General features: G+C 38.6%; 1 protein-coding gene and 1 non-coding gene across 2 annotated transcripts; both read left to right on the top strand.

The window, feature by feature from the left end:
• Positions 1-2: 2 nt before the first annotated feature.
• Positions 3-1,339, top strand: LOC113296071 (serpin-ZX-like). Its single transcript, XM_026544411.1, has 2 exons — positions 3-74; positions 497-1,339. Exons 1-2 carry the CDS (start codon positions 3-5, stop codon positions 1,337-1,339), a joined length of 915 nt encoding a protein of 304 aa, XP_026400196.1.
• A 375-nt stretch (positions 1,340-1,714) lies between these two features.
• Positions 1,715-1,870, top strand: LOC113300659. Its single transcript, XR_003335871.1, has one exon. It is a non-coding gene; the product is annotated as a U4 spliceosomal RNA (small nuclear RNA).
• Positions 1,871-15,395: the final 13,525 nt, after the last annotated feature.

The following is a 15,395-nucleotide window of genomic DNA, read 5'->3' as shown; positions in this document are numbered from 1 at the left end:
GAATGACTCTTTTTCTTTTACTGGAAACTCTTTATGCTACTTGCTTTTTAACTTTGGTTTCATCAGACTTTTTGGTTAATCTTTATACTTAAGACTTAGGTCAACTTGTTTATGTACAGGTGCAGGATATAGGTGAAAACCGAACCGAACTGTAACCGAATATTATCGGTGCGGTTAAAAACCGAAACGAATACTAAACAGTTCGTCTGCAATTTTAATTGTGATAACCGCACCGAACACAGTTAGGTGAACGGTTTTAGCTATAACCGCACCGAACCGTGTGCAGGCCTAACCTGGACTGTCTTTCGTTACCGGTGTTTGGGTCGAAAAATCTTCTCCTATCAAACCATCATTCAAAAAAGTTTCAAACGGAGTTTATAAAGCAAAAGCCAAGACCGTGGATTTCGAAAATAAGGTATCTTTGAGTACTGTTTTCTTCTCCGCTTTGTATTTCCTGTGTTCATCTCTTTTGATTTGTTTATTGTAATTTATTCAGAGTAAAAAGGTGCTGAAGAGGGTGAACAAATGGGTAAAAAAAGAAACCAGCGGATTAATTCAAGACTTTCTCCCTAATGGAGCCGTCGATGATGAAACAAAGGTTATACTGGAGAATGCAATCTATTTCAAAATCTGTTGGAGGAGGCACAATCATTTTACGCCATCTCTTACAGAGAAGTCTGAGTTCTATTTACTTGGTGGCAAGAAATCAGTAAGAATTCCCTTCATGTCTACTAGTAACGGTGCTTATCAACGGATTAAATGTCATAAAAGCTTCAAAGTACTTGAACTCCCATACCAATTAGGAACACAAGAAAATGCTCCATATTTTTCTATGTATATAATTTTACCTGAGCAACGAGATGGGCTTGGTGAACTTATTGAGAAGGTGAGCTCGGATTCAGCTGGTTTTCTCGATCGATATATCTCGGTAGATCATCCATATGTTCCAACTAGACAATTCAAGATTCCAAAGTTCGCTATCATTTTTGATTTTGAAGTATCACGAGTGTTCAAGGAGTTCGGAATAGTTTTGGCTTTTGATGAATCCAGAGCAGAGCTGATTGAGATGGTGAATATTCGTAATCCTAGTGATGTACACAAGCTTCATGTTTCCAAGGTTTATCACAAGTGTTTTGTTGAAGTTAATGAAGAAGGAACTGAAGCTGCTGCTTCTACAGCTGTTTATGGACAACGACAGCGTTGTTTAAATAGTCATCCCCCTCCTCCTCCTCCTGTTGATTTTGTTGATGATCATCCTTTCATGTTCATAATCAGAGAGGAGAGAAGTGAAGTGGTTTTGTTCATTGGGCATGTCCTCGATCCTTCGCTAAAGTCGTGAAGGCTTTGTGCATGGCCATGGTATAATGCAGTAATATTTTTTTTTTATTCTTTCTTGACTTCAAGATATATTTTAGATGCTAGATTTTAAAACTGAATGTTAAGTTCTACGCTTAGCATATATACTTTAATTGTTTCTCTAATCGAAGTTACTAATGTTTTAGCTTGAAAAGAATGAATTCTCATGAAAGTGATTGTGTATTGTGCTCCATATCCATCAGTATAAACTCTTGGTGACATTCTTGCTGCTACAATAAATAGAAAAATAGAAAAAACCTCAGTTTAAGCCAAATATTTAGTCCCATATCACTCAAAAATGAGTTGAGGTGTGAGTGAGAGAACTATAAACCGTCCCTGATGAGCAGCTGCAGAAACTATCTTTGCGCTTGGGGCAATGACGCAGCTAATGAGGTAATAACCGAGGAACGTCAATTGCTTGTTGAAAACTATTTCCAAACCCCCTCCTCGGCCTTGGGTCTCCCAGGGCCGTCGAGAATTTCTGGAAGGGCTCCCTCTAATCCAGGATAAAGCCCTACAATCACTAATTCAAAACTTTTTTTGTCTATAATGCATCGTTGCATAGACATATGCTGTGCGACTAAGCTTTTTTCAAGCTTCACAAGGAAGTAGAAATTCAAGCACCCAAAATGGGATTCTGGTTTCTTTTTTTCTTTCTTTCACTATTTTTTTCCTCGCGTTTTTAGGGGCCACTCAAAAGGATTTAGGGGCCAACAATAAAACAAAACAAAAAAGGTCACCCAAAGGGAAAATGTAGCCATCCCTTATCTCACGTAATTCGTAATGGCAAAATTACCCTTATATATCGGAGGATATGATAACATTTTTATCCTCCGATTGCAATCGGAAGCCAAAATATTACCCAGACTTCCGATTGTAGTCGGTGCAGTATTACAATGATTTCTGTTTCATTTTTTTCATTTCTTTTTCATTTTTGAGTTGTTAGAGAAGAAGGTGAAGGAAAAAAGGGAAAACCCATTTTATCACTACAAAAATGAATGGATATGAAGAAGAAGGTGAGAATCATGGCGAAGAACAAAATGTTGAGGGTTCACGACCGTTTAGAGAAGACGATTTGGGGTATATGTTGAATGATCCAAACTTTTGTGGAGAGGAAAACCTAGACGACCTTTTCATGGAAGAAAATGGAGAATCGCCTGATATTGAAGCTAACGATGCGTGTAAAACACAGGTATTGTGTTAAGAAACTCAAATACTCGATTTGCATGTGTTTGTGTGCTTTTGTAAACAAGAAAAACCGATTATTTCATGCATTGAATGCCATGAACTACCCAGATTCGGTAGATAATTTCTCGAATAAACTTACGAATATAACACACTGAGTACCAAATATGTATATTCGGTAGTTCCAAGATAGTAGTTTACTGCCGAATATGAGAAAAAAACCCAAACTGGTTTTCCAAAAAAATCTACATTCGGTAGTTATGTAGAGTTATTTACCCCCGAATGTCCCCAAAAACGAATTCCTCAAAAAATTTCAAAACTCAGTATTCTTATCCTTTACAATCGGTAATAGTTTAACATTATTTGACTGCCGAATATAACAGTGGCCTCAAAATAAAATTTCCGAAAACTTGAAATCGGATGTTTATCGATTAAAGTTATCTCCCGGTTATTTATATTCGGCTGTTTTACTATATATTTTAGCTTCCGATTATTTCATTTTTTGCACTCAGTAAACTGTGTACACTCATTTGCATAAATCAGGTGTTTTGGGTAACCGATAGGATTCCGAATATAGTATATTCGGCAGTTTGACTTATTTAATAACCTCCGATTATTGTATAATAATTTGTTGCTTTCATATGCAGGCCGTTGAAGAGTTTGTTGATGATTTCTATTTGAGGCCCGACACTTCCCTATACTATGCAAACGATTTGGTATACTCATTACTACTTTTTTTTCTTTCAAAATTTATATGTTAAATGGTTATGCTTATTAGATTTGTTTTGTTTTATGCACGTTTAGACATTTGAAAGTAAGAAGGAGGCAAAGGAATGGCTTATGAACAAGGCAAAAGATAACATGTGCGTGGTAGTTCAAAATAATCATGTTAGTGACACTCGATTTGAAATGATTTGTGAGCGAGGTGGGACGCGAAAGAGTCACGAGGGAAAGAATAGTAAGTACGTACGGAAGACGAATAGGAAATACCAAAGCAATACCAAGAAGATATGATGCCCATTTAAGATTGTCTTCTATAAGCCCGATGGTATTAAAGGTAAAGAGTATAAAATGTATAAAGTTGATGACGGTTGTCACAACCATGATGATCCGTTAGATTTAATTGGACATGTAATGGTTGCCAAGTTAAAACCACATCAAATGCAGACGGTGAGGTCTATGAGGATCCAAAAAGCAAGTGCGATCTTAAGTAAAATAAATGCGGATATCCAAGATGTCACCCAATGCCAATATTTAAGAAATAATATGGCCGTACAACTAGTGAAGGACAAGGGTTTTTATATGGAGATGATGAGGCGAGGAGATAGATACGACAAAGAACAAGAGTTCAAAGACTTAGTTGCGCGTGTGAAGTGCCGAAAGGGATTGAAGACAATCGGATCCAAGTATTGGATGACAATGCCTAAATTTGGATATCTCCTAGCGGACGTTTTGAATTGCGTGGTACATTTCTTTGTTCCTCCTATGTATGGACTTAGCATGACGTTTGCACCCACAATAACGTCTTGCGACGAGTCGGTTAAAGATAGAAGAATCGTAATGGCATTTGTGAATGAAATGCATTTTATCGGTTTAAGAGTAAAGAAAGATTGTCCGTTGCTGCAATTGATGTAGTTGTTCGCTTGATATAGTTGTTCGCTTGCATCTTCGAAGTATGTTGTCGATTGATGATGGACTTTCCATTGAAAAGGTTTTTCATTATGATTTTTTACTCAATAATAACTGAGAGGGGTTACCCTCCTTATATAGATTAGAGTTCCAACGGCTCTAATTTTTGAAAATATGGCCGTTGAGGTTTCGTATCAATGATGCACTACAATCGGTTGCTAACGATACACGTATTTCCTCCGAATAAGACATTTGGTAGCGAACTTAAATTTTTATCTACCGATTAGGTTGGTATTTCTAAACAAGACTATATTATTCGGAGGATGTTTTTTTTTGTAAAGTCCCGAATGTACGATGGCCCAAAAATCAGAATTTGGGAAAAACTGATACTTTTCAAATTTTGAACTTGCAATAATCGGAAGTCAACTCAGTTACTGATAGGTTTTTAAGAAAGCCTACAACTACACCTGCAAGTATACAGGGTCGAATGTAGCTAGTGATGGGAAGAAAGGGAAAGTCCTCAGGGACTTGGAGGGTGCAAATGTTGTTTCTACTTTTCTAGTGACAGTGGGAATGAATTTTGTGTTGTGTTGAAACACAACTGAGCTGTTTTGGTATGTGACTGAAATAGTGACTGAAAGTAAAGGTAACAGTGGCAGGGTACTAAGGCTTCAAATCCACTATTTTACCTATGCTAAGGAAATCTCAGTTCAATACTGCTCTTGTCCCTTGTTAGTTATCAGTCAGCTTCTAGGCTTTCTGACTAACTAGATGGCAGTGGAGGTTCTATGCCTGCTGCTCATCAAAGGGTTGGGTTAGAAAGGAGGCTAAAGGCACTAAGTTAATTCTAAACCTTGTGATAGTTGGGGCTCTCACACTGCAACTACCCGCAGAGAAGCCACTTAGGTGTTTTAACAACCTAAAGGATGTTCTTTGATTAAGACTATCCTAAACATTTCAGCACAACAAGCACAATATCTAGCTTGGATTGAATTAGCAGAAGCATCATGATTTCATCTCCCCCTTAGCAATTAAACTAGAACATGATGAAATGAACAACTGAAATTTAAAATGAACTGATATTGAAAACAAAATTAACAGTTGAGGTCCTGGCTATTCCAGGCCTCTTGGTGGTGCTCTGGCTAGTCCAGGCCTGCCCCATTACAACACCCAGAGACCCCTATTTATACATACAAGCTATAATCAAAGAATCCCCAAATCAGTACCGCATCAGCAAAATTAGGGTTTGCTAAAAAATACAATTAAAATCAAAATTGGCTAACCTAATCTACTGATAACAACCCTACTACGTGACCCATACTTCAATTTAGACATACAATCGATTTCCCCAAAAAATCCCCAATGTCAGAAAAATTAGGGTTTGATAAAAAATCTTACCTAATCTCTGAAAATGATTATGACTCTTCACCCATGCCTCTATTCCTCTTCCTGCGTCTTCTCTTGTTCTTCCCATGTCCTAATTGCTTTTCTAGCTCATCTATTTCATCAACCCCTAACCTAGGGTTCCTGTGAGAGGAAAATATCGAGGAATTGATGTTATAGAAAGCTAGAGGAGTAGGGGAAGAGTGGGTTTCAGTTGGTAGGAGCCATGATGTCTTTGGTGAGAGTTGTGGTGGTGGCAGAGGCGGACATGGTAGTGGTTGAGGCGGACATGGTTGTTGCAGAAAGAAGAGGGGAAGAAGAAGGAAAGAGAAGGTCGATGGCGTTATAGCTTAGGGTATGTTTGTTTGGGTATAATAGACCTAGGTGTTAGGGTGTGTGTAGGGAACATCAAGATTTGATGTCTTGCGAAGATGAGCCGTGGGATAATATCTTCTGGAACGGATCTAACGGCGAGATGGAGACAGATCATGAGCGACCGTTGGATGCAAAAATACAACGAAACTGACGGCTCAAGATCGAGTAAGGTGATGTGGTGTTAGACAGGAGCTTCAGACTTTGATGTACTGGCGATGCTGCGACCGTAGGATGCTGAGATGATCCAATCTGACGGCTAGAAAGGGAAACGGGTATGGATATAGGAAATGGATTTGGATGAGGGTTTTGGGCCTTGGGTATGCCAAGCTCATATCTTCTTTAAGAACAATTCTTCCTCTTCAAGCCCAGTTCTAGCCTCCTGGTCTTGCGCACAACATTCTTCGTGGCTTCCTTGTGTGATTCCTCTTGGCTTCCATCACTTTTCTGCTCTTTTCCTCTCCGCAATTCATCCAAACTTTATTTGGTACCTAAAAATGCAAAATTAATTAATAAAAATATTTATTCTTGAAAACAATGAAAATACAGAATATGGGTTAAAATGGAGAATTAGAGCACAAAAGATGAGTTAAATGCCAAGAAAAATATATATAAATATGCACTTTTTAGCACTCATCAAATACCCCCAAACCTGAATTTTACTTGTCCTCAAGTAAAACAAAACTAAAGAAATCCTAACTATACCACTGTCGCTGGTCTCTCGAATGCATTTAACGTATGCACTAAGCCTTTTAAACCACTAAGTGTCCCTAGTGGACGAGTGAAGTCTCGTGAAGGTTTGCTTAGAACGTGCCTACAAAGTTCTAGGACAAAATATAAGCTCAGATTCCATCAAATGTGACATGTGCAAGACAGTAGAAGCTCACAGCAAAATGGAGATGTCAATCTAGTTATCTAAGGCACAATACTAGCACTGATAACAACTAAAGACACATGATAAGAGTGTAAAGTGTATCTACACATGTTTCTAGAATGACCTGAAGTTATGACTACTAATCACCAAGAGATAGTTTTTAGGCTAAGAACCGAATTCTAAGCCAAGCTAGCTGTCCGGCTTTACGAGAATTGTGAATGTTCACCCAATGAGTTGGGGATATTTCAGTTTACCCGCGTTATACATCGATGGCTGCACCCTCCTTGCTTATTACAAGACTATTTACAACAAAAATATGACTCTTTACATGACTCTTATTTACATTGATTACTCTCTTTTATTTTTGGAACAAGAGAGAATATTGTCTTTAACATGACAAAACATGGAATAAATAAATACTTGATTGAATATTATTTTTTTTTGATTTTTTTGATTTTTTTTTTTTGAAGAAATAACTTTGATCTTTACAACATAGTGACACTTTTGATACATGAATAAAAACAAAAACATAATTACATGACTCTTAGCAAGAGGTGGCCCTTATCGAATGCATCCGGTCAAATTCTATGGTTGCTTTTCTTAACGTATCCTCCACCTTCTATCCCAGCCAACCAAAGAACAAGCTAGTCAAGTCTCATTCAGTATTCTAAAGTGATTGGCAATCTAACTTCCTATCAAACACCTTGAAAATCGAGGCTATACATGTATTGGTAGATCGTGCGCGTGCAAGTTTCTTATCACTATGTGAATTGTGCTAGAATCAGGGTGCCTAAATATCTAGACTAAGACTCCTAAAAATTACATATTTGCACAAGAGTCAACATTTCAAGGTAAATGAGCTCCATTTTTATGTTTTTTTTTCAATTTTTTAATTTTTCATTTTCATTTTTCCATTTTTTTCATTTTTTTTTTTTCAAAAAGAATGAGTTCTATTTTTCGATTATAGCATGTTATCAAAGTATCTACTTTTCACCCCCAAACCTAAACTAAACATTGTCCTCAATGTTTCAAAAGATAAACATGATTATAACACATACCATGAGAACGATGCTAAGTGTAGAAAAAGGAAAGAGATTACCGGATATTGGCGAAAGCAAGTTTTGAACTCCATTATTCAAGGCAAAAACCAACAGTAACTCAACTGAATTCACATTGGGTTAACACAATATATACAAGAAACATATGATTCCACTAAACATTACCTACCGGATTATATACAAACAATTTACTATATACATACAGTCTAAAGAGTTGAGGATCAACCCAAAAGACAAAGTGTTGAAACATAGACAGTTTCAAAACACTAAAATTGGACTGAAATGAGAGCGAGAGTGAAAAACCGGATGAATCACCCCCAAACCTGTAATTTTCAGCAGTTTTACTTTTAAGCACAAAATCTTTCCATTTTAGGGGTGCAGGATTCACAAGGTCTAACTCAAAATGGACTTTGTTTGGGATGGACAAACATGCATATTCCAACTGTGGCTCCTTAAAAGTATTGTATTTAGATGAAAAATAGTCCAAGGGGACTTGAGAGGCACACAGTTCCAATCCTAGGTTGGGAATCTTCAGAAAAGCTGGTTTAAAATTTTTGTTACAAACCAAATCTAGGTTGGGTGGAATAATCTCAATCTGTGACTTAGGCAAGAAGGTGACATCTAAGTTTCTCACATGCATGAGATCAAAAGTACCAATATTATCAGTCACATCAGCATTTTCTAAATCATAATCAAGTTGTGTAGCATGCTCATCATCACAACACAATTTCACAAGTCCAAATTCAGAATCATGGTTATCCGAAATATCCAAATTAACATCAAAAGAAGCAATATATTGTGGCTTAGGTATGAAATCAGACACATCAACTATATTTTCATGCATAGGATCATTAGTGTCAACAGAAGATTCAACATTACCTAAGTCATGCTCTTCACAGGATAACTGCACAATATCTAAATCAGTAGCCTCATCACATGTATATGGAATACTAGAAGAAACATCATTCATGAAGGTCGGGGCAGAAAAGCCTAATGTATTTGAACCCAAAGGTTCCATAACATTTTCAGCATAGACATGTTCTTCTAATATAACATCATCATAATCATAATCATCATCATCACAAATACATGAAAATCCTACTTTGTCAAAACCATTAGTGTTTTTCGTCCATACATCTGCCTATAAAATAGGTGAATATGGATTGACATTTTCAGCAATAGGGTATGAAACACTATATCCAGAATTAAGCTCATTGGGAAAATCAACATCTGACTCATGGTGATTACCCATATCATGTGGCATGGTCCTAGTTTCCCTAACAGATTTCAATTGATGGGTTTTCTCTGCAATTTCAGCTAAAAATTTCCATGCATCATCCACAGATTTATCAATAAATTTACCATTACACATAGACTCAACCATGGTTCGAGATTTAAAGTATAGTCCCTCATAGAGGATGATGACAAGTCTCCACTTCTCAAATCCATGGTGCGGACATTCGCTCAACAAATCATTAAAACGTTCAAAATAGTGAAAAACAGTTTCCGCATCCAATTGGACAAAACAATTGATACTTTGACGAATAGCGATGGTCCTATGATGTGGAAAGAATTTTTTGAAAAATAGATCTGTGAGTTGGTCCCAAGTGTTGATTGATTGTGGTCTCAAACCGTAAAACCATGTTTTGGCCCTTTCCTTTAGAGAAAATGTAAACAAACGCAATTTCAGAGAGTCTTCGGACATATGATCAGGTTGCATAGTCCGACAAATTTGTTCAAACTCTCTTACATGAGTATAGGGATTCTCAGAATCGAACCCTCGAAATATAGGAAGTATTTGTATCATGCTTGCATTTATTTAAAAAGGGTTATTGGTTTGAGGTAAGACAATACATGATAATGGAATTTTTATTATGGGATACATGTATTCATGGAGAGCACGAGGTTGGCCCATATTGAAAAGACACAAAGCCCACTATTTGGTTTTTTATGGGAAAATTTTGGTTTTAAAGAGGTAGAAAAATTTGGTTTTTAACTGGGAGCAAAAATTTTGGTTTTAGTATTGGGAGCAAGCCCACATTGGTGGGAGAAATTGCTTTGCCAAGGGAATGTGAACTAAGCCCACAATGTGTATGCAAACTGAAGCCCAATGTAGCTTTTGAAATAGCCCAACTGTTGCTTGTTTGGTCTGAGGCCCAGTTGGGCTTTCAAAAGTTCAGTTTTTCTAATTTAAAACTACAGGCCCAAATCAATCTAACACCACAAGCCCACAAGAAATTAAACAAACAAGCCCACAAGAAATTAAACAAACAAGCCCACAAAAAATTAATTACAAACCCAACAGAAAAATGGAAAAAATTATTACAAGCCCACAAATTAAAAATGGAAGCCCACAGGTTGGGTTCTCTTAATGGGTTTAGGCTTACTTGCTTAAGCACAGCCCAGCTGTTCAGTTTGGTTGCAAAAGCCCAGTTGGGCTTTGGATCATCCTTCTTCAACTCCTTAACAGAGGCCCAGTTGGGTCACAACTTCTACTCCAACAACACCAGCCCAGCCCAGCTCAACAGATCAGCAGCTCATCAAGGCAGGTTCAGGCTTCAGGCAACAGTTCTGGCACCAGCAGTGTTTTGTTTAACTCAAGCCCACAGAACTGACTGTGTAACAACTTCAACAGCTGCAGTCTTTGGTTCTCAGTGCTGCTAGCAACAGCTTCTCAAGTCCATTAACAGCTCCTCAGGTACCTGCAACAGATAGAGTTAATTAGTTCTTGCAACAACTCAAAATTGGCTCAACAGAGATAGCCAACATAGCACAGAAACAATGGTTCAGTGCACAACAATGGGAATGAACATAGAAATTGCAGAGATTGCAGTTCTTAGGAACCAATTTTAACTGGTGCAAAGTGACTATTGCATAGCCATGAAGAACAAGATTCAGGTGCAGTGCAGCTACGTTACACTATGATACAATCTGAGTTGTAACTGAGATGCTGCTGTAAGCAAGAAAAGAAATGGAGAACAGGACAAGATGCAGTGATGCAGTGATGAAAAGTATGCAAGTTATGCAGTGAGAGAAATGAACAAGAGGATGACAATAATGCTTATGACAGTTAGGTAACAGTAATGCAAACTAAGCTAAGATGAAGTACAATAAACTAGCAAACTAACAACAATTAATGATAATGCAGTTAAATCTACAGGCTTACACTAAGTTACACCAAGAATGCAAGATGCAATGATGCTATGAATATGCAGTATATGCAAGAAGATGCACTAGCTAACAATGCAATATATGCAAGATGACAGTGCAATAAGGGAATGATGGTTATGGACAGCAAGCAAGAATGCAAGAAAAACAAAGAGACAACACAGCGCCGCTACCGAGTCCCCGGAAACGGCGCCAAAAACTTTATAGGTTTTTAAGAAAGCCTACAACTACACCTGCAAGTATACAGGGTCGAATGTAGCTAGTGATGGGAAGAAAGGGAAAGTCCTCAGGGACTTGGAGGGTGCAAATGTTGTTTCTACTTTTATAGTGACAGTGGGAATGAATTTTGTGTTGTGTTGAAACACAACTGAGCTGTTTTGGTATGTGACTGAAAGTAAAGGTAACAGTGGCAGGGTACTAAGGCTTCAAATCCACCATTTTACCTATGCTAAGGAAATCTCAGTTCAATACTGCTCTTGTCCCTTGTTAGTTATCAGTCAGCTTCTAGGCTTTCTGACTAACTAGGTGGCAGTGGAGGTTCTATGCCTGCTGCTGATCAAAGAATCCCCAAATCAGTACCACATCAGCAAAATTAGGGTTTGCTGAAAAATACAATTAAAATCAAAATTGGCTAACCTAATCTACTGATAACAACCCTACTACGTGACTCATACTTCAATTTAGACATACAATCGATTTCCCCAAAAAATCCCCAATGTCAGAAAAATTAGGGTTTGATAAAAAATCTTACCTAATCTCTGAAAATGATTATGACTCTTCACCCATGCCTCTATTCCTCTTCCTGCGTCTTCTCTTGTTCTTCCCATGCCCTAATTGCTTTTCTAGCTCATCTATTTCATCAACCCCTAACCTAGGGTTCCTGTGAGAGGAAAAGATCGAGGAATTGATGTTATAGAAAGCTAGAGGAGTAGGGGAAGAGTGGGTTTCAGTTGGTAGGAGCCATGATGTCTTTGGTGAGAGTTGTGGTGGTGGCAGAGGCGGACATGGTAGTGGTTGAGGCGGACATGGTTGTTGCAGAAAGAAGAGGGGAAGAAGAAGGAAAGAGAAGGTCGATGGCGTTATAGCTTAGGGTATGTTTGTTTGGGTATAATAGACCTAGGTGTTAGGGTGTGTGTCGGGAACATCAAGATTTGATGTCTTGCGAAGATGAGCCGTGGGATAATATCTTCTGGAACGGATCTAACGGCGAGATGAAGACAGATCATGAGCGACCGTTGGATGCAAAAATACAACTAAACTGACGGCTCAAGATCGAGTAAGGTGATGTGGTGTTAGACAGGAGCTTCAGACTTTGATGTACTGGCGATGCTGCGACCGTAGGATGCTGAGATGATCCAATCTGACGGCTAGAAAGGGAAACGGGTATGGATATAGGAAATGGATTTGGATGAGGGTTTTGGGCTTTGGGTATGCCAAGCTCATATCTTCTTTAAGAACAATTCTTCCTCTTCAAGCCCAGTTCTAGCCTCCTGGTCTTGCGCACAACATTCTCCGCGGCTTCCTTGTGTGATTCCTCTTGGCTTCCATCACTTTTCTGCTCTTTTCCGCTCCGCAATTCATCCAAACTTTATTTGGTACCTAAAAATGCAAAATTAATTAATAAAAATATTTATTCTTGAAAACAATGAAAATACAGAATATGGGTTAAAATGGAGAATTAGAGCACAAAAGATGAGTTAAATGCCAAGAAAAATATATATAAATATGCACTTTTTAGCACTCATCAGTTACCCAAACTTCCGAATATGGGTTGTCTAACCGTCTATATTGGCCCTTGGAACCACCTAGACCCATGGCATGGTTTGTTTTGAACTTTATTCGGAGGATAATTTTTTTTTGTAAAGTCCCGAATGTACGATGGCCCAAAAATCAGAATTTGGGAAAAACTGATACTTTTCAAATTTTGAACTTGCAATAATCGGAAGTCAACTCACTTCCGAATATGGGTTGTCTAACCTTCTATATTGGCCCTTGGAACCACCTAAAGCCATGGCATGGTTTGTTTTGAACTTGTAATATTCGGAGGATAATTCTTTTTTGTAAAGTCCCGAATGTACGATGGCCCAAAAATTAGAATTTGGGAAAAACTGATACTTTTCAAATTTTGAACTTGCAATAATCGGAAGTCAACTCAGTTACCCAAACTTCCGAATATGGGTTGTCTAACCTTCTATATTGTCCCTTGTAAAGTCCCGAATGTACAACACAAATCATTGTCATTTATCTGCTCTTCTTTACTTTACGACCGTGACTACCTCCCAGTCCTGCACGACCACGGGTTTGAGCACCTTCAGTTGGAGAAGCTTCAGTTGGAGCACCTTCAGGGCTCGATGAAGCTCGAGTTCTTTTACCCGTCTTTGATACTGCCACCTTGGGCGGATGCCTCTTCGTGACTTTCTCCCCAAACTGGGCAGCATAATCTTCATTATCCATATTATCAACTAGGTCTCTAGCCTCTTTGATCTTCTCAGCTGGCATGGGATCTCCGCTCTTCAGGCATGCAGTTAACATTTTGGAAACACGATTGAACCTATTCACGTGTTTTTTATACGTAATGACATAACATCAAACGGTAATTACCTAAGATTTATAGGAATAATATAAAATGAACAAAAATATAAGAACACGCACCAGTCTATCATAACCAGCTGGTTTGTCTTTGATGATACAATTATAACTTGAACCCGCCGCAGTAGTGTTGGATTTGATTTCACGCATAACCAAAGGATGTGATACGTTGTTATACCAACTCATATAGTCTGGAGAACTTTCATCACCTCGGGTGGTTCGTCTACCAGTGTCGATAATGAAGTCATTCCTCTTATCCCAGTTATCAAGAACAGTAGGTGGGCCTGTGTGAACAATCGTGAGATTGTCACCACTAGAAGAGCACAACTCCAACTCCAATTTGTAGTAATCCCCCATTTCCTCCACAGGTTGATGTTGTATATACCCGTGTTGTCACATCATCCTAGAGGGGTTATACATCACATATAGAGTGAGTTATAGAGTTAAAGAAAAAACCGGCAATAGAGCCACGTTCCCGGCAACTTGGCAGGTTCCTAGCCTCGAAGCCTTTCTCAACTCTTCCATCAAGAATGCTAGGCATGCCGTGCCCCAAGAATAGTCACCGACTTCATGGAGAGGATCCAAAAGTTGTATAAGGTTGGCGTCGATCCGGTTTCCAGAAGCATTGGGGAATATGACACATCCCAATACACAAAGGAGATATGCGGTGGCAGCGTGGTTCACTTGCTCATCAGTTAACGTTCCATTCTTTTCCTTCTCCAAGGTGCCTCGGAACATATTCATCAAAGCTGTAATGTTGATATGTCGTGTTCTGTAACTTGCATGCCTCCTAAACTCTGCTGTTGTTGTCTCTTCATCCCAACCTAAGCACTTTTTAGTTAGAGCATAAAGTTGTGCCCAACTTAACTGCTTTGTGTAGTTAAACTTCACAGTTGTGCCTTGGTCGGGAAGGTTAAGAATCTGCACAACATCATCCGGGGTAATCGTCATCTCCCCAAACGGCATATGGAAAGTATCGGTCTCAGGATACATTCTCTCCACGAACACCGATATGGCCACACGATCATGTTCCAACAATGAATTCTCGGCGGCATTAGCTAACCCCGAGTTGGCAACAATTGACTTGAACCTTTCACATTCACCGGATAAAGGCCACGCAAGCATTTTTGTTGGTGCAGCGGTAGGTTTGAGTAGACGGACCTCATCTTGATGATCCTATTAAAGTACATAAAAAAATCCTTAATACAAATATTACGATATAACACATAGACAATACATTAATAAAAAATAGTAATTTTATTACCTCGGTTTCGTATATTTCTCTGGCCCATGAGTCTTTGTATCCAAATAGCAATTTTCCTCCATCCGCCGGTAGCCCAAGGATTGTGCCTGCTGGAATACCCTTCTTCTTCAAGTGCTGAGGGACAAGATGTGATGCTTTCTTAGCAATATCCTTCTTTACACCATCTTTTCCTTTTTTGGCTTTTTGGGTACCACTTGGTTGTCCTTCTTCTTCTACTCTTGGCACTGGATCAACTGGTTCAATTTCATGGTGGGGTGTAACTGGTGGAGCAGTTGGTTCTGCACTTTGTTGAGCGGCTTGTTCAACACTTGGTTGCACCCCTTGTTCACTGCCTTGTTGTTCTACACTTTGTTCAGCACTTGGTTGCACTCCTTGTTGACTGCTTTGTCCTTGTAAGCTTTGTTGAGCACTTGAATTATCTTTGGCACTCCTTTCCCTCCTAGCACTAGCTGTCACTTTCTTCCTCCTTTCTCGACTTTGTCTAAACAACAAAGAAAGGAACAATATTTACAAACTA

The sequence above is a fragment of the Papaver somniferum genome, chromosome 7, assembly GCF_003573695.1.
Source record: "Papaver somniferum cultivar HN1 chromosome 7, ASM357369v1, whole genome shotgun sequence".
NCBI lineage: Eukaryota > Viridiplantae > Streptophyta > Magnoliopsida > Ranunculales > Papaveraceae > Papaver > Papaver somniferum.
This window is presented reverse-complemented; position numbering and strand designations above follow the sequence as displayed.

Excerpts from the sequence above, each read along its gene's own strand:
- LOC113296071 (XM_026544411.1), top strand. The coding sequence starts at position 3 with ATGACTCTTTTTCTTTTACTGGAAACTCTTTATGCTACTTGCTTTTTA. Across the intron at positions 75-496 it reads TGGTTTCATCAGACTTTTTG|AGTAAAAAGGTGCTGAAGAG; the intron begins GTTAATCTTTAT and ends TAATTTATTCAG.